Below are 22,488 nucleotides of genomic sequence, written 5' to 3'. Positions count from 1 at the left end.
CAAACTGAATTGCCTGAACAAAGTGTCTAAAAATCTTATGATGCTGTCTCAGGCCTCATCTGAAATAAGTTGCCCCTCCAACTATACTACTAGAACTAAAGTAGTTCCACACCCTAACACTTTTATTATGTTCTACCTATATCTGCATTTCTTTGGTGTAGTTTACTCCCATGCAGGAAGGAGAATAAGTTGTACCAATATTGCATGGAAAAACTACATGAGACGAACATGCAGGTTGCAAAGACAACCACTCAAAAGTTAGGAAATGCCAGGTTGCCTCTGCAACTTCAGCTCAGTCCCCTTGTGCATATGCCTCATGATAGTCTTCAGCACAATCACATACTATTTTTTTTTTCCACCCCCACAGGTCACATTTCAGTCGGTGCCCAGAATGGCTGGTGCTTAGTGAATGAGTAGCTATGTAATATTTTGTGTTCACTGTTCAGTGTAATCCTAGGCCTCATACTGCATGCTAGTCAAACCCTGCTCTAAAGTCAGAATTATTTCCTCATGGGCTCTTCTGTGGTTCTCATCTCCACAGTATGAGGCTTCACAAACATTGCTGTTAGTTGAGGGAGTGGTGGGATCCCTATTGCCCAAGTTAAGGTCAGATGTACCTACTAATTTGGGGTGCCCAATTTGAAACTCCTACAACCTGATTTTGTTTCAGAATCCTCAGCATTATATAGCACTTTATTGTGTTCACAGCACAGCTCCAATTTGAATTCATTTGTAGCCAAGAGTGGTCAGCACATGTGTAAATCAAACCAAAGGTTTTAAATTGGGCACCCAGAAAATGAGAAACACTTAGCAACCCCCTGTGAAGTTTTAAGTGACATGCCCAGCTTCACATAAAAATTCTGTGGAAGAGGCAGGGATAGAATTGAATTTCTCAGGAGCATTTAACTGCCATAACCATGAGACCCTCTGTCACAGGTCAGGGGTGTGCAGGCACAACTGTGGGCCTGGGCTCAGGCCTAGTGGCCAGAGTCCATCATGGTCAAGATGGCTGCCACCTCTGAGCTGGTAGCCCAAGATAAGGGGACCTGGGCCCTCCCTCTCCACTGGATCCCAAACCAGAGTCCTGTCAGTGGCGGTGTTATCTGCCACCAGCTCGGCAGGGATCCGGCTGAAACACACTGAGCTAGCCTCCAGTTGTCCAACCAACTCCCTACAAAGACTCGCGGGGTTACTTCCTATCCACTTCTCTGCATCTTGTGGCTTCCTAGTTCCCTGCGTTCCTTCTCCCTCAGTTGTGTCTAGCACCTGGGAGTTGAGGGTTGCTGTCAGCTGGCTGGCCTCTGCATCATGGAGTGCCTGTGGCCCTTCAGCAGGGGCCAGCAGCACACCACCTTCCCCTATGGGGTCCACCAAGACTGAGCCAGGCTGCTCCCTCTTATACTGGTGTTGCATTTTGAGCATACCCAATAGGGCCGTGGGGGCATGGCTTCCTCAGCCCACAGTGAGGGGTTAACCCCTGTAGTCCCAGTGGGGCATGCATGCCCCATCACACCCTCCTTTCTCTTTCTGCAATCGCCTGCCTCACTCATTACTCACCTTCCAACTTTCCCTACTAATGAGGCAGGGATCCTACAGGCTCCTTCACTAACAGCTCTGACTTGTCCCCACAGCAGCTGCATTCCGTGCAGTGAATAAGGCAGGGTCCTGTGGAAAATGGTCTGTTAATGTGATGACTGTTGTAATACATACATGCAAGGGGGCTGAATTAAGGCTGCACCTGAATTCTGGCACTTTTGAACGCTTGAGTGCTTGACTTGGCAGTGTTCTCAAGATAGCTTTTGCATGTAACCACCTGGACTTTATTCAGTTCATTTTTTAAAAAAAACAAGTTAACATCTTGACACCCCATGGGTCCCAAGCTGGGTCAGAGCTTTTGGATCCATGTACTGACCTCTGCCAGTTGAGGGAACAGAGTAACTGACCGCAGTAGTGCCATCCTCTGCATGGAGAAGCACTAGAAGTGGAAGAGTCACCTTGCCAGATATTTGCTGGCTGCAGAGGAATGGTGAGACTTGGGAATTTCAGTTCCATTCCAGGTCCTGGGGGGCAAATGTGCTGCCTTTTTTGGCCATTCCCTCCATTTGACCCCTTTGTGCCCCATACCCCTTTTATCTGTACAAGTTCTTTCCCCACCCCATCTTAGTCCCAGCCCTGTTCTTTCTACTTAGTCTCCACTTATCAGGCTTCCAATCCCAGCTTGCTTGCCCAGTAAGTTTTAGTCTCACTGCTCCAAACTACCCCATTCCTAGTCTCCTTGCCCAGCCACTTCCCAGTCCCTCCGCTTGCCCTACCTCTTTCCCAGTCCCTGCCCTCCACCCATGTTCCCATCCCCACTAACTCCTAGTCTCCTTCAGTTTTTTCATCTAATCTGTTCCCCTGGCTCCTTGTCCGTCTCCCCCATCTGATCTCGGTTCCCCCTGCCTTGAAATGACTACCTGGATGTCAGCTGAGGGCAGAGGGACTCCATGCTCTGGCCACTGAAACAGCCCTTCCCTGGCCCAGAGCAGCTATTATGAGGAGAGCCACGCTTCACCGCATGGCCAGTGGCATGTGCTCTGAGGCAGGAGCATGTGCGGGATGGAATCTTGTTAAACAAATCAAATCCCCTGAAGTCTCTTCTCAGCATGTGCAAACTACAGTTTTCTGAGGCTTGTCATATGGGTGGATCTACAGATGGATGGCAGTAACAGCAGCCTTTGGGTCAGGGATGTGCCTTTTGCCAAATTCCAGGTTTCTGCTCCAAAGCATAGGAAGGGTAGAGCATTTCAAAGAAATCTCCAGAACTTTACCATGGGGAAAAAACGCTCTTTTCCCTAGCCTCACTCTTGGAAACAGCTGAATGCTTAGGCTGATCTTCGGGGAAATGTCTGTGGAGGCTGACACGTGGCACAGGAAACTTCAGTCCAAATGGTTACTATTTGGCAAGGTTACATGTAACTGAAAATGGCCTCATTGAGGTTGCCCTAAACATCCCATTATAGGCAGGACTACTAGCCCTGCCTGTAATACGCACCTTTACACCATTGTGTCCACACTAGAGGCTGTACTGGTCTGACAATCAGTTTTTAAAAGTGTACAGTGTTTGTAGACGTTGGTCATGAGGGCAGCGAGGACAGAGTGCTGGCTGCCAGCAGGTGTGGCTGCAGCATTACTATGTTGTATTATCTCTGACCTGCAGGCCCCAGACTTCCCAATGATTGTCAGATACTGTATGTGATGGGGAAACTTTGGGGTGCCCAAATCCCTGTGAGGCTTAGGTAGGGCCCATCTTCTACTGTAGCATAAACCTGGTTCTACCTTAGGATATTTGATGACTGGTGTCAGCTTCTGGAGCTGTGCTAGGCATGTAGACCAGTAAATCACATAGGATTCTGCTGTGGGGCCGGAAGGGAGGTCACAGGGCTGAGTACCAGACTGGTGATGCCTGGGGTGGCCGTAATTACACGTGACAAATGTGGCAAGCAGGAGTCACTGCAGCACCCTGCTGAAGAAGTGGGTGGGGTGTTCATTGGCTGGCATGCAATGGGAGGGGTTTGGAAGCAGTGTGGAGGAGACTACTGTCATTCTGCTTGGGAGCTGGCTTACAAATGCCCTGAGTGACTCAGATTTTGGGTAAGGTAGCCGAGCATCTTGTGGCTTAATCAGCCCCCAGATTCTGCATCAAACTGGCATTCTCACACCAACTGCCTGCATTTCTCTAGCCTGCTGGCACAGACAACTAAACTAAGGCAGGAATCCAGCCTCTTTAATAGCTCTGGCTTGTGACACCCTTTTCTCCTTCTCCCTCTTCTCACCTCCCCTCCCCGGGTGGGGAAGGATAGAAGGTCAGTGAGCCATGAAAATTCCTGTCTAAATGTGAATTGGGAGTTCTGCTCTTCCTGGCCAAGTTGCTTTCCCAGTGTGACATGCAGGCTCAGACTGGCCTGCAATATAATGCACTTCTCTTCTTAGTGCTGAGGATTTTTTTGAAGGTTATCCATATTATTGAATAGTAAACAATGCAGAGTCAGGGAGGCTCAGTGGCCAAGTTGAAGCAAATAGATTATGCTAGCAGAATTGTGAAGCTTTGCATTGGGTGGCTGAATCGGGGCTGGAGCCAGCAGCTGGAGCCTGTCCAGGACTAAAGTGTTTTTGGGTTTGTGGGTGGAGGGGGAGGGGCAGGGACAAGAGAGCTGGATAGCACTAAACTAGTGGGTCTGAGCTGTCGCTGCTGCTGAGGATTGCTGTCTCGAGCCTCTTTTCCTCTGTGCTGTAGCTCACGGCTTATTTGTGCTGTCTGCCTGTCTTGATTTACTGTAGCTGTGCCTTTTCCTTTCTGCATGCTGTCTCGTCTTCCAGGGGAATCTACCCTCTATACCTTTATTTTGTAATAAATGATGCGGTTATATTGCATGCCTGAGTGACGTCACTGTCAGCACAGTAAGCATCAGCAGCCTGATCACATGCTGGCCCAGTCAGTAATGCAGACGGGATAGGAAGGTGGAGGGGGGGCAGAGGAGGGAGGGGGCTGGTTCCTGGACATATGGCAGTCTTCCCCTTTGGGGTGCAGTTTAGTCTCAGTGGCTTCATCATAGGGCAGGGTCTGGCTTGAAGCTTTGGGAAACTCTTCCTAAAAATCCCTGAACTCTTCAGCTTGTGTTTGTTCCACCTGAGCAGACTTCCAGGACTCTGAAGGAGCAGTGGCAAGCAGGATGCTTTTCCCCAGCTCTGCGCAAGAGTCTCCCCGTGGCCTCCCGGACACAAACGACCTGTGCCTTGGCCTGCAGTCTCTCAATCTGACGGGGTGGGACAGACCATGGAGCACCCAGGATTCCGATACTGCAGCACAGACCAGCACACAGTCTGGTGAGTTGCTCTCTGCTTACACACAGCAACAGTTGTTGATTTGCTTTTTTTTTTTAAAGTGAAGCTATTGCCCAGAAAAGTGGCTGTTACAGGAGCAGGTTGTGACTGGTTGAGGGATTTCTCTTACACTCAGAGCATTTATAAGGTTAATGGGGTGACGAGTTCGGGGGACAGAATAAGGGGAGGTTTTGGTTCTGACTGTTCTGCAACTACTCCAGTCTTGGCTGGTGAAACAGGAAACATAACTTACAAATACCTAGGCTTCTCCACATCCTGTGAGTCTGGGGATGGATTAATGTGCTGATGGGCAAGAGCCTTGATTAAAAAATCTGCTCATACCTTCCAAGTATGTTAGGGTATATTTGAAGATTGAGCTAAACACGTACACTGAGAACTCCACTGCAGTGTGGAAGTGGCGTTAAACTCGCTCCACTTCAGATAAATCTACTAGCAAATTGCTACCTGGGCAAAATAGGGTGTGCTGGCAGAAAGTGGTCTCTCTACAGGGAGAGAGCTGCATGCTTGCAGAGGGACCCCCTGCCTGGCAGCAAATGCTGCTGTAGCACACAAGCTTGGGGTGTTGCACTCTCTGGGTCTGCTGCCTACACGCTGCATATGGGGTGTGGTGGGGGTGCAGACTGAGCTCCAAGTACCAAACTCAACCAGAAGGTTCCCAGCTCTGTAAAAGGGCTCAGCAGGACTTTCTCTCCATTCTCAAACTAAAACAAATCATGTTCTGGGGAATGGCACTTGGTCTGCAAGAGTTAGTCTCTCCCCCACTAGCAGAGTGAAGGCATGGCAGCAGAGTGAAGGCATGGCAGCAAAGTAATGGCTTCTTGTTTTGCCCTTCCCCCTTCCAAATGCTGTTCACCCTGGCTTTCGGCTGGGATCTATCTCAGAGCACCAGCAGTATGGAGTGCTCTAGATCTGGGCGCTGGTTTTCTCTATAGAAACTGAAGTGAAGAGCAATGCTGTACCGCTCAGTTTTCTAGACCACAATTTAGTGGCATCCTTGTGGTGTGGTTGGGTAGGGTGCAAGAGGGGGATGTGGACTCATCTTTCAGGTCCTTTTATAATAAAGATCTGGAAAGAACAATCTCACAGATGGTGTTACATTCACTGAAGTATCAGTCCATGGAAATATCTCCTGCTTCAGCAGAGTTTGCACAAGTTCAGCCTGGTTGCTACAGAAACTCCTCCTTTTTATAGAAGCAACCTGCTGCTTTGTTAAAAGGCTAGTGCATCTTTGTGCATTGATGGGGGTGACATAAAGGCCCCAGGCACATAGCAGATACTGATAGGACTGTGGGTTGCAGTGTCTTCTCTCTCTCTTCATGGGGGTGGCCATTCTGGGGTGGTTCTGGAGGAGTGGAAGTGACCCTGCTCAGGGAAGGTAGCAGTGATGTGAAGTGTTGCCGGCTGCTCTGCTGGCAAGCTTCATGCCAAAGCTCCCAATTTCCTTCCCACTGACTAATGCCTGTCACTTGGTTATAGCAGTGGGTCACAGTCTGCCAGGGGCAGTACCGAATGTCACTTCAGATACTGCAAAACTGGTCTGCATGGTACCTCATGCAGCTTCCTCCCATGGCTGGGCGTGGGACTTGTCAGGTGACTGTTGCAGAAGCAATGTAGCCACGTAGGGAGGGAGCAATGAGTGTTAAACAGGCTTATGCACAGACCCCTGGAAAGAACTTCCTGTTGAGGGGTCTTCCTAGGAGCCATTGGCACTCCAATAGGCTTGGGTTCCTGCCCTCCTGTGCAATCCAAAAAATCCAGCTGGCTTCCCCTGGTGACCCTGTAAATGCTCCATGTCGCACCAAACAAGGGACTGTTCTTCCCAGGCCGCAGTTGTGCCTGATCTTCTCCTTCCTTTGCTAATGTCTTGTCTGTCTTGCGCTTGCCGGTGAAGCTGGGAATAGGGAACTGTTGGCTGACTTTCAATCACTCAAACAGGCCTCCAAAATGGTGGTGGGAGAAATGTGAGTTCTTAATCGGAGCTGAAAGGAGCAGCAGCCTTAGATAATTAATAGCATACAACATTTTGGGAAGTGTCTCTGATAGGCGACTGGGTACTGAAACTGGATTATGGAAGCTTAACTAAGGCCCTGTGAACAGCAGTTGTACATATGTGCTGGAACTGAGGGTGCTGCTACACCCCTTGGATTAAAGTGGTTTCTATCAGATACAGGGTTTACAGTTTGTTAAATGGCTCTCGGCACCCCTGCAGTTGTAACCAATCCAGCAACATCCAGGGTCTGAGTACTTTCTAGTATTGTTATAGCCATAATGTGTATAAGACATAATGCACAATGGCAATGCAAAGCAGTTTTGTGTGACTGCCTCTTGCTGCTGCTCTGGGCCCCACATGATCAGCTGTAGCAGTCTCAGATGTTCCTTCTCAGCCAACATCTTGCCTGGCCCTTTTGACACAGCCTCCATTCTCACTAGCTACTGATACTTGTATGGCAGCTCTCTGCTATTCAGTGGGATGAAATGGTACATTGATCTGTGGAAGGCTTAAAACTGTAAATTGCTGCTTCCTCAACATGCAAACTTAAACTGGATATTTATGCAACACAGATCACACCTCCACTAGGGACTTCATATGAATTCAGATTGTGCAGAGCAAAATAGCCTCTGAATCAATAGAAAATTCAACTGGAAACTAGTCTGGGGTACTCCAGTGACCTTCCTGATCACTTAATTATTTTGGTGTCTGTAGAACATATCCTTCACAAATGGGGTACTGAACTACCCACAGCTCTAGTGCATCACATAGGAGTTCCTCATTAATAGCTTGCGAAGCTCAGTGGAACAGATGGCAGTGAAGAACTAAATACTTGTGATACTAAAATACTCAGGAGCACAGGCCTCCTGAATGCAAGGGTTAAGCATCTTGCAGAGGTGAAACACCCTGTTTGAGGCAGAGCACACAAAATTAAGGCTTGCATTCCTCCTGCCACCCAATCACTATCCATTGTGGGGCTTCTACCCCTGTAATTTAGGGGAAGGGAGTTTGTTTTGACAGTGCATAGATTGACCCACATGGGTCAAACTTGCCATCTACACATGGGGGGGGGGGGGGGAGTGCATGGTCTACAGGACCCACGTTCATATACCCAGAGCCATTTGTTGGCAGTGCCATTGCAGTCACCATAGTCTTTCCACCCCTGCAGAATGTGCTGGCTACATTCTCCGTCTAACTGCTGTGCATCCTGCACGAAGCAGGGCAGAGGGAAATGGGAGACTAAATGGAAAGGCAGGAGAAGTGGCGCTTGAATGGGCGACCATGGCTTGCCTTGCTGTGGGTATGGTGCATGTTTGGCTCAGGAAGTGAAATGCTGGCATTGGTGCGCAGCTGTTCCATTGTTTGCACCTCCACATCTGCAGAGTCTCGTCCATCCCTCCCTCCCTAGGACCAGGGAGTTGCCATGAAAAGCTTTGTGGGAGGTAGGGGTGGGGGGGATTCAGACTGGGTCTGGAACATTTTGGGAAGTGCCATGTGAAATGGCTTCTCCTGTTTGTGTGAGGGGTGGGCATGGGGGAGCGTTTCCACACTTGAGACCTTCAAGTTTTCAGAGGGGCCAGCAGATATGGTCAGCTGGTATTGCCTGGCCATGCCTTGTGTAGCAAAGGCAGAAAGCAGCATGTGAACGCCAGTCTAGTGCCTGTCCGTAATCTCTGGCACTACAGTGATGCAGGTATTGATTCCCAGCTGGCTGCCTCAGTCACTCGGTGCTGTAGCTGGCATTTCAGCACTGAGCCAGGGGTTATCAGAATCAGGAAATCCTGACTGCAGAGGCACTGGACTCGGCATTGGGTTGTCTGTCTCTAGAGCCTGGCTGGGAGGGGCAGGTGCTTCCAGCAAACTGCAGTTGGGACAGTTCTAGCAGTGACTCAGCTGTATAAATCCACAAGGAGCTGGCCAGGAGGGTGGAAGTGCAAAAAATTAACAATCAGTCTAAAATTATGATTGCTGATTTGGTTTCCTGCAGTGCCAATGCTTGAGCATTGATGAGCTGGAATTCGGGCGCTCTAATCTGCAGGACTTCACTAAATCTGCATACAGCCCCTGCCAGGTGCTGGCTGTACCTCTTCCTGAAAAGGAATGTCTGGCAATAGGGAAACTATACAGGTGTCACCTTGTGCCTCCTGTGGAACTGATGCACAGATATGCTTTATATTGCAGTTGTGTACAGGGACCCAGTCTGGGTCAGGGCCCCATTATGCCAGACACAGCAGACTAGGCAAAAATGCTGTTTTTGTTTTGCAATACCAAGGAGTTTTCTCTTGCAGTCAGACTGCTGCTTCATGCCTCCCCGGGGGCTGGGAAGCTGCTCAGGCCCAGGACATGGGGCTTGCAGTGCATTTTCCTGCTGACTCTACTACATTGTAGAGGAGACAATCCGCCTTTGAGAGGGTGGAAGAAACTTTGCCCCTCTGCCAAGGAGCACCCTCCGCTCCTGAAGCTGCTGTCTTGCCTGGGGAGAGCCTCTACTAGAGGTAGCGGCTGCCGCAGTCTAGAATTGCTGCATCTATTGGCTATAGGATTTAATTGCTGTCTTGTGGCAGGAGAAGAACACTAAACCCACTGCTGCCACTAAAACTGTCTGTCAGACTAGGAATATTGACTCAAGTCCCAGAAACCTGTTCTCATGGAAATAAATGCGGGCCTTGGATGCTTCCAGCTAAGCATCTCCTGTAATGCAGTATTCCCTTCCCAATTTAATAATCATAAATATGCAGTATTCCTAGCATCCAGGGCACCTGTTTCTCCTTGGGGGAGGTAAAGGGACCGTGGAGGAAGGAGCCTAAAGTGCTGGTTTAGTTTGTATGCCTGCATAATAGATGACAGTAGCACACAAGGAGATGTGAGGTAGAGCCCTGCAAGGGACTACCTTTTAAATCCTGCTTCCACCCACACAAATCTTAGATCATGAGACACAACTTCTCCCACTACTTAGAAGAACCACAGTTGGCTAATATAGAATGGAATTCAGATACAATTTTTACCACTAAAAGAATAAAATAAATCTTGCTTAAACCATGTAAAAATATTTAACTCCTGTTATAATAAACATCAAATCTCTATCCCTGTCCTAAATTTAAGAAAAATAAAGGTTTTAATACTTGTTGAAATTCTATTTGAAAAACTGAGACTGTTTTCCCACAAATTACTGCAGTCTGGTTTTTATTTGTTCCTCCACACAATCCTGACCATAACAAAGTACATTTTACCCTCTCCTGCTATTATGGCAGTAGGTCCTGTGGGATCCCAATTGGGCTGCAAGCCTCTGATGGGAGGTTTAACATGTGCTCAGTCTCTCTGCTCTCACTGGATGGTATGAAGCCCTTATGCTGTTAACTGAATACCTGGCATGAGTATGAATGCCAGTATTGCCATACTGGATCAGACCAATGACCCGTCTATTCCAGTATCTGCTCTCTAGCTCTAAAAAGTACATCTGACTCCAGATGGACAAAGTGACTAGTCCATGGAGAAACATTCTTAAACACTGTTAGCAGTGGTTGCTTATGCTCTGTATCATAGGGTCTGTCTTCTTTTAGTCTAGTTTATATAACTAGATGTTATCCATATGGCTGATTAGCAGGATTAAAATAAACTCTTGGTGTCTTGTGGCAGTGCGTTCCATAGTTTGACTATGCATAGTTTCCTTTTATCCATTTCAGACATTGCTTTGCTTTGTTTCCTTGGTTGTCCCCTGGTAAAGAGGAGTGCCCTACTACCTTCCTGAATGCTTGCTTATATACACTGTCCTGTCTCTTCAGAGAAGAAACTGGGCCTGTTCCATTCATAGGTCCCCTTCCGGAAGCCCTTCGATGGCTCTGACCCATTCCCAGTCTCTAGATAAGTCTTCTCTCCCATCAGGGTTTGCCTCTCCCACAACTGGGCTTCCCCCTGTGCTGCAGTTGACTGGGTCTCATTGCCAGTCATTCTTGGCTGGAGATGGAACACTAGATGGGGGAAGGCTCTAAGGCCTTGTCTTCACTTACCGGAGGGTCCGGCGGCACGCAATCGATGTTCTGGGATCGATTTATCACGTCTGGTTAAGACGCGATAAATCTGGGATCGATCCGGGATCGAAGTGCTCACAGTCGGCGCCGGTACTCCAGCTCGCCGAGAGGAGTACGCGGCATCGACTGGGGGAGACTTCCTGCCGCGTCTGGACCGCGGTAAGTTCGGACTAAGGTACTTCGAATTCAGCTACGTTATTAACGTAGCTGAATTTGCGTACCTTAGTCCGAAGTGGGGACTTAGTGGGGACCAGGCCTAAGTCGCTACAGGGAATTCTTACTAGGGTGTCTGCCTGGTGGGTCTTGCCCACATGCTCGGGGTCTAACTGATTGCCATATAGGGGGTCAGAAAAGAACTTTCCATCCAGTCAGATTGGCAGAGACCCTGGGGTTTTTTTGCCTTCCTTTGCAGCGTGGGGCATGGGTCACTTGCAGGTTTAAACTAGTGTAAATGGTGGATTCTGTGTAACTTGAAGTATTTAAACTAGGGCTGTCAAGCAATTTAAAAAATTGTGATGAATTGCACTGTAAACAATAGAATACCATTTATTTAAATATTTTTGAATGTGTTCTAAATTTTCAAATACATTTCATTTACAACACCGAATACAAAGTGTACAGTGCTCACTTTATATTTTGGTGGGACGATTTAGTTGGTGTTGGTCCTCCTTTGAGCAGGGGGTTGGACTAGATGACCTCCTGAGGTCTCCTCCAATCCTAATCTGATTTTTTGATTACAAGTATTTGCACTGTAAAAAAAAATAGTAGTTTTCAATTCACCCAGTACAAGTACTGTAATGCAATCTCTTGATCATGAAAGTGCAATTTACAAATGTAGAATTATGTACAAAAAACTGCATTCAAAAATAAAACTATGTAAAACTTCAGAGCCTGCGAGTCCACTAAGTCCTACTTCTCATTCAGCCAAAAGTTTGTTTAAATTTACAAGAGAACGCTGCCCTCTTATTTACAAAGTCACCAGAAAGTGAGCACAGGCATTTGCATGACACTATTGTAGCCAGCATTGCAAGGTATTTATGTGCCGTATATGCTAAACATTTGTATGCCCCATCATGTTTTGCCCACCATTCGAGGACATGCTTCCATGTTGATGATGCTTGTTAAAATGTATTAAATTAAATTTGTGACTGAACTCTGTGGGAAAATTGTACATCCCCCTGCTCTGTTTTACCTTCATTCTGCCATATATTTCATGTTATAGCAGTCTCGGATGATCCAGCACATGTTTGTTTTAAGAACACTTTTGCTGTAGATCTGACAAAACACAAAGGTACTAATGTGAGATTTCTAAAGATAGCTACAGCACTCGACGCAAGGCTTAAGAATCTGAAGTGCCTTCCAAAGTCTGAAAGGGATGAGGTGTGGAGCATACTTTCAGAATTCTTAAAAGAGCAACACTCCGATGCAGAAACTACAGAACCTGAACCACCAGAAAAGAAAATCAACCTTCTGCTGGTGGCATCTGACTTATGATGATGAAAGTGAACATATGCCCGTCCACACTGCTTTTGGATGGTTATCGAGCAGAACCAGTCATCAGCATGGATGCACGGCCCTTGGGATGGTGGTTGAAGCATGAAGGGACATGAATCTTTAGTGCATCTGCCACAAATATCTTGCAACGCTGGCTACGACAGTGCTATGCAAATGCCTGTGCTCACTTTCTGGTGACATTATAAATAAGAAGAGGGCAGCATTATCTCCTGTAAATGTAAACAAACTTTTGTCTGAGCAATTGGCCGAACAAGAAGTAGGACTGAGTGGACTAGCAGGCTCTGAAGTTTTACATGGTTTTATTTTTGAATGCAGTTTTTTGTACATAATTCTACATTTGTAAGTTGCACTCTCATGATCAAGAGATTGCATTACAGTACTTGTACTGGGTGAATTGAAAACTACTATTTTTATAGTGCAAATATTTGAAATAAAAATACACTGATTTTCAATTACAATACAGAATACAATAGATGAAACTTATTAAATACTTTGGATGGTTTTTCTGTGTTTTCAATTGATATTCCATTAAGTGATTAAAACCGCAATTTTTTAAAATCACAATTTAGTTTTTGAGTTAGGCATATGAGTTAACTGCAATTAATCAACAGCCCTAATTTAAACCATGATTTGAGGACTTCAGTAACTCAGCAGAGATTAGGGGTCTGTCACAGGAGTCTGTGGGTGAGGTTCTGTGACCTGTGCCGTGCAGGTGGTCAGACTAGATCACGATGGTCCCTTCTGACCTAAAGTCTGAGTCCTCTTCAATAAAAAGAATCTCCAATCTCTGTCCTGCTAAGAGCTGGCTTCCTCCCCTGCTGCCCAACCAACAAAAGTAACTTATCTTAATCAGTGGATCCAGAAAAAATGAAACCCTACCCTTTACAGGATAAAATCTGATTGGGAGAGGTGCCAAGGACTGGACTATATAACCTCTCAAGGTCCCTTCCAGTCCTGTGATTCTAGCTCTTGACTCTACCTGGAAGACACTCAGATACCACAGCAATAGGTGGCAGTGTGTAGACAGTGTAGGAAAATTCTTGCTTGTTAAGAAGGGGTTTAGGTAATGGACATCACCTTAAGTGCATCCCTGGAGGTTCAGTGCTCCCCACTGTGGCAATCTCTGCTGATCTGGGTTTTGGGGGAACTTGTTCCAGGACATACAGCAGTCTCCCTTCCCCCAGAGCCAGAGGGAGCAGACAAGCCTGCCAAAAAGCCATTAGTGTTCCCCTTGTTGCCAGCTTTAGGTATCCATCTTGTGTGCCTAGGAGCAGCCAATACTGTCTTACACCAGTAGCTTGGGGAAGAGACTTTAGCTGTCTGCTACTGGCTCAGCAGCACAACCCTTGAGGGATTGAATTCCAGTCCCATCTTTGCATCTCAACAGTAGTGGCACAGCAGTCTGCTTATGGGGCCTTTCTGGCAGCTGTCACTTCCACATGTGGGGTGTGAGCTGGGGATGCTGACTATGGTATCTCAGAACAGGACCTTCCATAGTGAGCAGGTAGAGCTGCCTTTCTACCCAGCCTTGGTTCTAAAAGTTGCTGCTGTTCCACAGAGTTCAGGGGTCTCCTTCCTGCAAAAAAACAAACCTCTTCAACCCTGGAACATGCAGACTCCCATAGCTGTTAGTCTGACTGAATTTAAGAAAAATATATGAAGGTTTGATGCTTTTTTTTTTAAACTGCTGGGCAATACAGAAGAGACCTCTAATGCATTGAATGCTAGGTGGTTGTGCTGAGGCATACAAGACAAAAATAGAAGCTTATCACCAGGTCATGATTTCCTGGACTAAAACCTTTTGCATCCGAAGAGATCTGCAAAGCAGCAGATTGGTCTTCAACTTGTACAATTGTCAGACCATTCCAGCTACAGCCCCTGTGCAGAAAAGCGCTGAAGCATGTGCTTACATGCTGTTTTTAATAGGGATGTTTCCTGAACTGAAGCCTAGATATACAGGTGTTGGCAGACCCAGCCTCTGGTAGGAAGGTACTGCATGTTGTGTTGCTCTGGAAATCCACTAAAGCAAACTGCCATAAACACCTGTGGGAGGGTGTTAATCCCAATAGCAGGGATGGCTAGCAGGGATCCAGAAGTTGGATTCCTGATCCTGTCAAGTATTCAAGCTCACCTTCCTGGACTATCCACTAACTGAATGCGCAAGATCAGTCCAGTGACCATTGTTGACCACTTAATGCTGTTAGAAACACATTGTCTTCTAGTTTAAGAAGCAACTGTTGGTCTTCCTGGAGGAGCTAAGCCTCCTGCCTTGTCATTATTCAATTGCAAAGCCAAGACAAAACCCACTGGTAGGAATGGAATCTAGATAAGCAGAGAAATGTATGGGATATCAAAGTCTTTGTCTGCTATGTCTTGAGATATGGGTTGCAAAAGTTGAACTCTGTATCCAAAGCAAGGACCTAACACCAGCAGATACAATGGCATATTATTTCTGGTATTCTCCATCCCACTTGTTATGCATCTCTCTACATTTGCTTTCTTGACAGCTACTGCACCTTAAGTTTAATCAAACTGTTGGCAGTGTCCCTCAGGCCTTTCCCAAGTAAGTACAGCTGACTCTGAAATAAGCAATGTGTAGCAGTGGATGGGAACTCTTTCGATGTGTATTACCATGCATTTGGCAGGTGAAGTTCTGTGTTGACACCAGGCTAGAATAGTATCAGAGGGGTAGCTGTATTAGTCTGGATCTGTAAAAGCAGCAAAGAGTCCCGTGGCACCTTATAGACTAACAGACGTATTGGCGCATGAGCTTTCGTGGGTGAATACCCACTTCGTCAGATGCCGATACTTGCATCCGACGAAGTGGGTATTCACCCACGAAAGCTCATGCGCCAATACGTCTGTTAGTCTATAAGGTGCCACGGGACTCTTTGCTGCTTTTTACAGGCTAGAATAAGCTCTCTAGGTTTATCCGGATTCGGAAAGAGGTCTAGCTTGTCAGAGTTCTCTAGTACTATTACTGTAGTATCCTAAATAAGCCCTTCTTTGGGTTTTAGTGAAAGGGAGACATCTGAGATCATGCCAGTAACCCTGGGGGAAAAATAAGGAGATCTTTACCCACCATGAGCAAAGAGGAACAAATTTTTGTCCTCTTGTTGGTGCTTAGTTCATACAGATTTTGACGGAAGTCTTAATTTTTCAATGCTTGCTGCAGATGGCCTTAACTGCCTTCCCCCCCCCCCCCACCCTTTTAGCCCAGCAGCTACCTCTTTCAAGTTCTAGATGGAGGCCATGTCTACATAGGTGCAATTATACTGGTGCAGACTTAGCACTGATGCAACACATCTCTATTAACCTGGGCTTGCTTACACTGCTGCAGTGAGAGTGAGCCCCATGTAGTGACTTTGCTGCATGCACAGGGACCAACACTGTAGTAGTGCTGAAAGGAAGGACCATGATTCCTGAGAATGTTGGAATCCACATCTTCCCTCTCGCTATGGGGTTCTGTGCTGCAGCTGCACTTCTGTAAACAGCCTTGCACAAGCACTTGCCCCATCCCACTAGTAATACCTACATTAGCACTGTTCTAAAACATTGTAAGCACAAATACCTAATGAGGCATTAAACAATTCCTTGAACATGTTTGGCTGTCCAGTTACAGGGCTGCTCAAATTCAGTTCTGACTGTCAAACAAGTTTAGACTAGTGTCCGGTAGCTGCCAACTGCGCTCGTGATGCCATCTTGGATTCTTAACAGAACCAAATCATGTCTAATATGCATACACATGCTAAAAGTGATGGTGGCTTTGTCAGTGCCTTCTTCCAATGGAAACTGAATTCAGTCCTGCTATGCCTAAAACCTGCAATCTTAACCCCCTCCTCTTTTGAGACCAGTCATTTGACTGACTTGCATTGATGTAACAGGCAGGGCCAGCTCCAGGCACCAGCTGAGCAAGCAGGTGCTTGGGGCGGCCAAGGGGAAGCACGTCGGGCTCTTCGGCAGAAATTTGGCGGAGGGTCCCTGTCCCTCTCGGAGGGACGGACCTGCCACCAAAGAAGTGGCGCAGTGGAACTGCCCGCTGATCGATAGCGACCCCCCCCCCCGCCCAATCGCTTGCGGCGGCAAAAACCCTGGAGCCGGCCCTGATAACTGGAAACCTATTGCAGCAAAATACATAGGTGCTTGAGTGAACATACCAGTGATATCAGATCTGCTGGTTGTGTTCCAGTTCAGGTGAGATGTCATTTAGTCTGATTTTGCACAATAGGTAAATTTGTGAAAGCACATAGCACAGAATATCCTCCTTCAAGAGCTTCTTTCTCTATACGGTCTCTGCTGCATTGGTGTCTTAAAGCCGTCCTGGTAAGATGTAGCTGCTGTTAGTGCTGACCCTGCCATTGGTCTGTACCAGTGCAGTGCCATTTGGAGATGGTAATGGCTCATCTGCTAGGGTAGAGAACTTTATCGCTGCCTCACCCTGCTCAGAGCAAGGTTAGGCATGATGATGGTATGAATGCTTGCGCAGTCCCTTGTCATGATGTATGCCAGTGATTTGCCATTGTAGCTGCATAGGTGTGCAAGTAGTAATCAGTCCACTGTGAATGCACTTGTTGATCGCAGAACCTGAGGTACTTTGTGATTTTTGGGGGCAGTGACATAGCCAGGTTCTGCTATTGGTGCAACTTTATAGGGTGTAGATTGACTGGCAGGCTTCATGGCGTCTCAAAGTTGAACTAGCCTGTAATCTGGTGGAGGAGAACCTCTGCATTCTGAGCTTGCTCCGGTAGCTCTGAACAGCCCTGGCCTGCTAACGCTTACAGATCAGGCTCCCTAATCTGTCTGCTCTGCATTGCCAGTACTGAGGGTGGCAGCATAGCATGGAGCTCAGCTTCTCAAACACTCTTTTGTACTGGGGCTGAAGTCTTGCATGGCCTCGTCCAAACTCCCTTCCACTTGGACAGTTACTCCCAGTTCTGACACCTGGTGGGACCACACTGCTGCACACTTGTCTCAGGCTCACAAGAGGTGGAATGCACACTTCCAGAGCCAGAAGGGCCCACTGATCATATAGCCTGGACTGTACAGAACAGGCCAGGAATTATTTCAGGGAAATTCTTAGCACAGATCTTGGTGAAAAACCCACCAATCTTGGTGCACTAGCCCTGGTGACTGAAGCAAGCAGAGGTAAGTCTATATGTGCAACCTGGTCACTATAACATGGTAAACCTGTGGAGGAAGCCCTGTACCTGGCCTCTCAGGCCTTCATTGAGAACCATTAAAAGATTTATGTTGGGGTGTGTACCAGACCAGTCTGTTACAGCAGTGATCTGTGGCTTCTGGTATCAGCAGACAGGGATGGGCGCTATGACGTGCTTCTTCCACTATCCATGACTTAAATAGGATTGGTGGGTTCAGATTGTTTGCTGCAGCAAACAGACTTCAGCTCTTTGCATTATGCTGCATTGCACCTGGCCATAATAGCCTGCTGTTAGTTTGGCATAACTAGGCCATATATTGCATGATCCTGCAGAATGGTCACAGCTGTGCCAGTCGGGCTAAAGCCAATTGGTGGGGAATGACGCACATGCACTGCCAGCAGAAGAGCAGCTATAGCTGGTCTGTTCAGACAGACGAGTCCCCCCGTAGTTGGCTCCTTTTATAGACTGTCCACCTGACTGCCCAGGATCAGATGGACCAGGATCCACGCTTGTCTTTACAACACTGTTGCAAAGGGATTAATTGCATGCTCTGCACAAGGGGGAGGCTCCAAAAGGGTTGCGGTCAGGGTATACCTGCATGACCCTAGGCGTGTGAGATTTCTCAAGTCTGTCCCCAAATATCTGGGAGTGAATGGGTCTCTGCACAGAAAAAGGACAAATGGAAGGGAATTTCCTCTAGGGAGGCTGTAGCAGGTATTCCTGAGCCTCCCCAATGCGGAGTCAATGGGGAAGGGGCATAGTCTTCCTGGGTCTCTGCTGGGACAAAAGCACTTTCAGAACTGAGCTGAGATGCTGGGAGCAGCCACGAATGCTTTTGGGGCTCCCTGTTTGTCTGGTGTGGAGACCTATTAAGGGCAAGTACCAGCTAACCAAGTGACAGGATTGGTGGCATGTATCACTCAGCCCACATTAGTGGACTTGAGCTCGATTAGGGGCATTAGAACACACTTGGTCTCCTCTGCATTGCATATCTTGATGTGTAACTGTATCAGGGGGTAGCCATGTTAGTCTGTATCCACAAAAACAACAAGGAGTCTGGTGGCACCTTAAAGGCTAACCGATTTATTTGGGCATAAGCTTTCATAGGTAAAAACTCCTTGTTTTGATGTGTAACTGAGTCCCTGGACTCCTTTGTCTTCCTAATGTGGCTGGACCTGTAAGTGACAAAACAGCTGACTCACAGGTGATGTGATGGCTGAGCTGCTGTCAGTTCTGGAGAGACAGCTCTCAGGTGCAGCCAGCAGAGTTATCCTTTTAGAGAGCCACAGGACTGCACAGCCTCCCTCCTGCTAAAATGCTCTCCTCCATGGAGTATGAATAGAAAAGGGTGGAATGGAAAGTGAAGTTGAGTGGAGAATACCCTGAATCAGTGTGGCAGACAAGTCACTGCAGGGCTGGAGGTGGTCAGCCATTTATCATTTAGTATCAGAATCTGACTCCTGGGTTAAAATATGTGCTTGGGCAGGATTCTAAGTGGAAGGAAGAGGGCTGGGATCTTAACCTTGAGCGCATTCCTTTTGCAGTGGAAGCTTGTTTGCTTTGTCAGGGGAACTAGATCTGATGTCAGGCTCAGATCAGTTGCAAATGGACTTCAACCAGTCTGGCTATATCTTACAAGCCTGTTTAAATTTAGATGCCTGTTTTAGATGCATTTAAGTTGCTTTTTCTTGCAGTCAGGTATCAAGCTTAAAGGTGCATGGCCAAGCAAACCCATGGTTTTCAGACTTGTCCTGCACTATAGAGAATTTTTAATCTAATGGTGGTCTCATGACTAGGCACTCATCTAGGCTGCATATATAACTGGATAGTGGAAATGATACTGCTTCCCCTGTTCTTGCATATATTATCAGTCTCTAGTTTGCACCCTAAGCATTGCAGCAGACACTTGTGAGGAGCGTCTAATTGATACTTATATATAGAAATGTGTGTTCCTGGGCTCTGCAAAACAGCAAATGTATCAAATTTGACCTGACAGTTTTGCTTTTAAATCTTGGCTGCTGGAACTGATGCTAATGCACAGTGGACATCATGCCATGCTGCATATTTGTCCTGCTCTCTAAAAATAAGCATGCAATTGTGCATGTAGTCTCGCGTTACCTACTTGTGTGTACACTAGGCCTGAAGACATTTGAACTTTCAGCAGAAGCTTGCAAATCTTGCCTATTTCCATAAACTCCATTCTGGCTAGTCTTGAACCCTGACCATCCCTTCCGTCCCTACCCACAACATCCTGGGAAGTTTCTAGACAGCCCCTTGGTCAAGGCATGACTTGAGCCAAGTATTCAGGCCTGCCTCTCGCACCTCACCCACTTGGGACTCTTCTCTTGATCTTCTTGCATGCTGTCCATACAAGGGTCAGTGCTTCCAAACACTGAGTTCAGCCTGCAGATGACCCCTGACATCTTAGGGCCTCATTTCAAAAATAACATCCATGCTGTTGGATGTTCGTTAGCTTTTTTTATTGTAAAACACTAATTGGCATTAGGTTTTAGGATTAACACCCATTCCAATGTTAAGGTTGGCCCTATTAGTAGGGAAGAAAGCAAAGCAGAGGCTCCAGTTCTTGGAAGTGAAGTCTCGTGTGTATTTTGACTTCAGTAGTAAGGTGGCTATGTATCAAGTCCAAATGCCTTTCCTGAGATTACACAAGGATCAGCTCAGTGTCTCATCCTCAAATTGTGCCATTGCTCTTCCTAGACAGGTTTGGTAACACCAACAAATCCTATAGTGAAAGGGTGGTGGTGGGTTAGCCTGAAGTAGCAGGCCATCTTCCTTCCCTTATGAACTTAGATGTGCCAAGCAAACTTTGAAAATCTCATGCTTCAGACTTAAATGAAAGCTGAAATAGCCTTCCAACTGCTTTTCTATGTCTACAGGGGAATTCCAGCCATTGGCCGGCGGCTGCTGGTGTAGCCGAAACAGTGTAGACGGAGTAAACAGCTATAATCTGCAGTTACTGCAGCAGTGCAAACACTTGCTTGAACCCAGGTGCAAATCAGCTGTACCTGTTTTATTGTTTGCAATATTGGTCACCAACATCTAAATTTGGGTCACATCCCCGATGTGGACTAGAGCTAAGGAGAATTCATTTTGATAGCCACCCTTTGTCCACAGTTCTGGCTCCTTCCATTACAAACAGTCTTTCCCAGCATAGCTGTGTTCTCCACTATTCGGGGCACTAGCCTGGGTGTGATGCTGGGTGTGAGGTCTTAAGTACAGTGCAGGTTGCATCATAAGCAAGCTTGGGAGTCCCCAGAGAGGGTCTCTGAGCTCCCACCACAGAGCCAGGAACTCTGGAGTACTGCTCAGAGAGAGCAGACAGGAAATCTTTAGGCTGAATAGCTTCATGCAGTCAACACAAATGGCTTAAAATCTAGGGCAGGGATAGGTAATCTATGGCACGCATGCCAAAGGCAGCACACAAGCTGATTTTCAGCAGCACTCACACTGCCCGGGTCCTGGACACTGGTCTGGGGGGCTCTCCATTTTAATTTAATTTTAAATGAAGCTTCTTAAACATTTTAAAAACCTTATTTACTTGACATACAATAGTTTAGATGTCTATTAGACTTATAGAAGGAGGCCTTCTAAAAAAGTTAATGTATTACTGGCATGCGAAACCTTAAATTAGAGTGAATAAATGAAGACTCGGCACATCACTTCTGAAAAGTTGCCGACCCATGATCTAGGGCCTGCAAACATCCTTCAAACACTGCTGGTTTAGTGCTTAGCAAGTCCCAGTGACCTTGGTCGAACAATGCTCATAACGAGTTTGCAGGATTGGGCCCTCTGCTTTTAACTCAAAGGCTTCCACTTAGTTAATGAACACTGTCTTGAAGGAAAATATTCTCAACCCCACTTGAAAATTAGGATGGCTCCAGCCATTCAGCATCACTATACAGACCTTGCTAACCTGCTAATGTAGCTAGGCACCAACTTAATCTGCCTATAACTGCTCTCCAGTTAGGTAAGCCCAGTCCAACTGCAGAGATAATTGGGCAGTCCACAAACAAATGAGGCAAGTAACTAGTATCTACTGCTCTGCCAAACTTCCACATATCTTAGAGCTGTTAACCTGAACTTTGGTTTAACTCTGTCACTGGTTCTCTAACTGCAGAGATGGCTCGTTAACTCAAACACTAGATATAGGTAGCTGCTAGTGTGTTGGTACAGCTGTGTTCAGGCGGCATAATGCTGGCTGTGGGATTTACATATGGCCCACAAGTAGCAAAACTTTCTCCCTATTTTTTGGTCAAGGAGAGGTCAGCAGTGATGCATTTGGCAGCTCTGAGACTTGGGTGGCAGGACTAGCCTGCTATGCATCAGAGCTTGTAATGAGCAATGACTAATCAGGTTTTTTTTTAAGACTCTAACAAATTCAGCTGTCTTCCTTGAACAATACATTAGCTGTATTGCTTTCAAACATGCCACATGACTTCAGAGAAGCCTGAAACCATGCTTACTCTAGCTTGGATAGAATGTCTCCCAACCCATACAACAAACCTATATTCTGGAAAGAGACCCAGTCTCCCCTCATCCCCCTAAACTGACACTAGCATTTTCCTTAATGCTTGATCTGCCAGTGCAGCTCCACCAGCGGTAGCAAAACTCAGCCCTAGTACAGAGAAGGCTTCATGGGTCTGCTCAGGCTGGTGGCAGGCACCTGGTCTGTGCTAGCACTCCTGCTGTTCCCCCAGCTAGAGCCGAGCTGGTGTTTGCAGTGAAGGAAAGTCCTGGCAGACAAGGCTGTAGCATAAGGGCAGATTGGGAATTGAAGGGGAATTAACAGAGTAGCAAAAACTGACACTCTTGCTTATACTCTAAAAGAGGAAAGTTAAGCTAGTACTGTGCAATACCTGGCCTCCAGTGTCCTGAGGAACCAGAGCTGCAG

At 46.9% G+C, this 22,488-nt stretch overlaps 1 protein-coding gene across 4 annotated transcripts in view; it reads left to right on the top strand.

Moving 5' to 3' along the window:
• The window catches only part of CPEB1 (cytoplasmic polyadenylation element binding protein 1), a 78,976-nt gene that overhangs the window by 30,977 nt on the left and 25,511 nt on the right, over positions 1–22,488 (top strand). For all 4 annotated transcript variants that reach the window (XM_054042385.1, XM_054042384.1, XM_054042386.1 and 1 more), the window contains exon 3: positions 4,678–4,866. In XM_054042385.1, coding sequence (XP_053898360.1) covers positions 4,678–4,866 — 189 coding nt within the window. The remainder of the gene's footprint in view (positions 1–4,677; positions 4,867–22,488) is intronic.

The sequence above is a fragment of the Malaclemys terrapin genome, chromosome 10, assembly GCF_027887155.1.
Source record: "Malaclemys terrapin pileata isolate rMalTer1 chromosome 10, rMalTer1.hap1, whole genome shotgun sequence".
NCBI lineage: Eukaryota > Metazoa > Chordata > Testudines > Emydidae > Malaclemys > Malaclemys terrapin.
The sequence above is the reverse complement of the archived record's forward strand: the minus strand, read 5'-3'. Positions and strand labels throughout refer to the sequence as shown.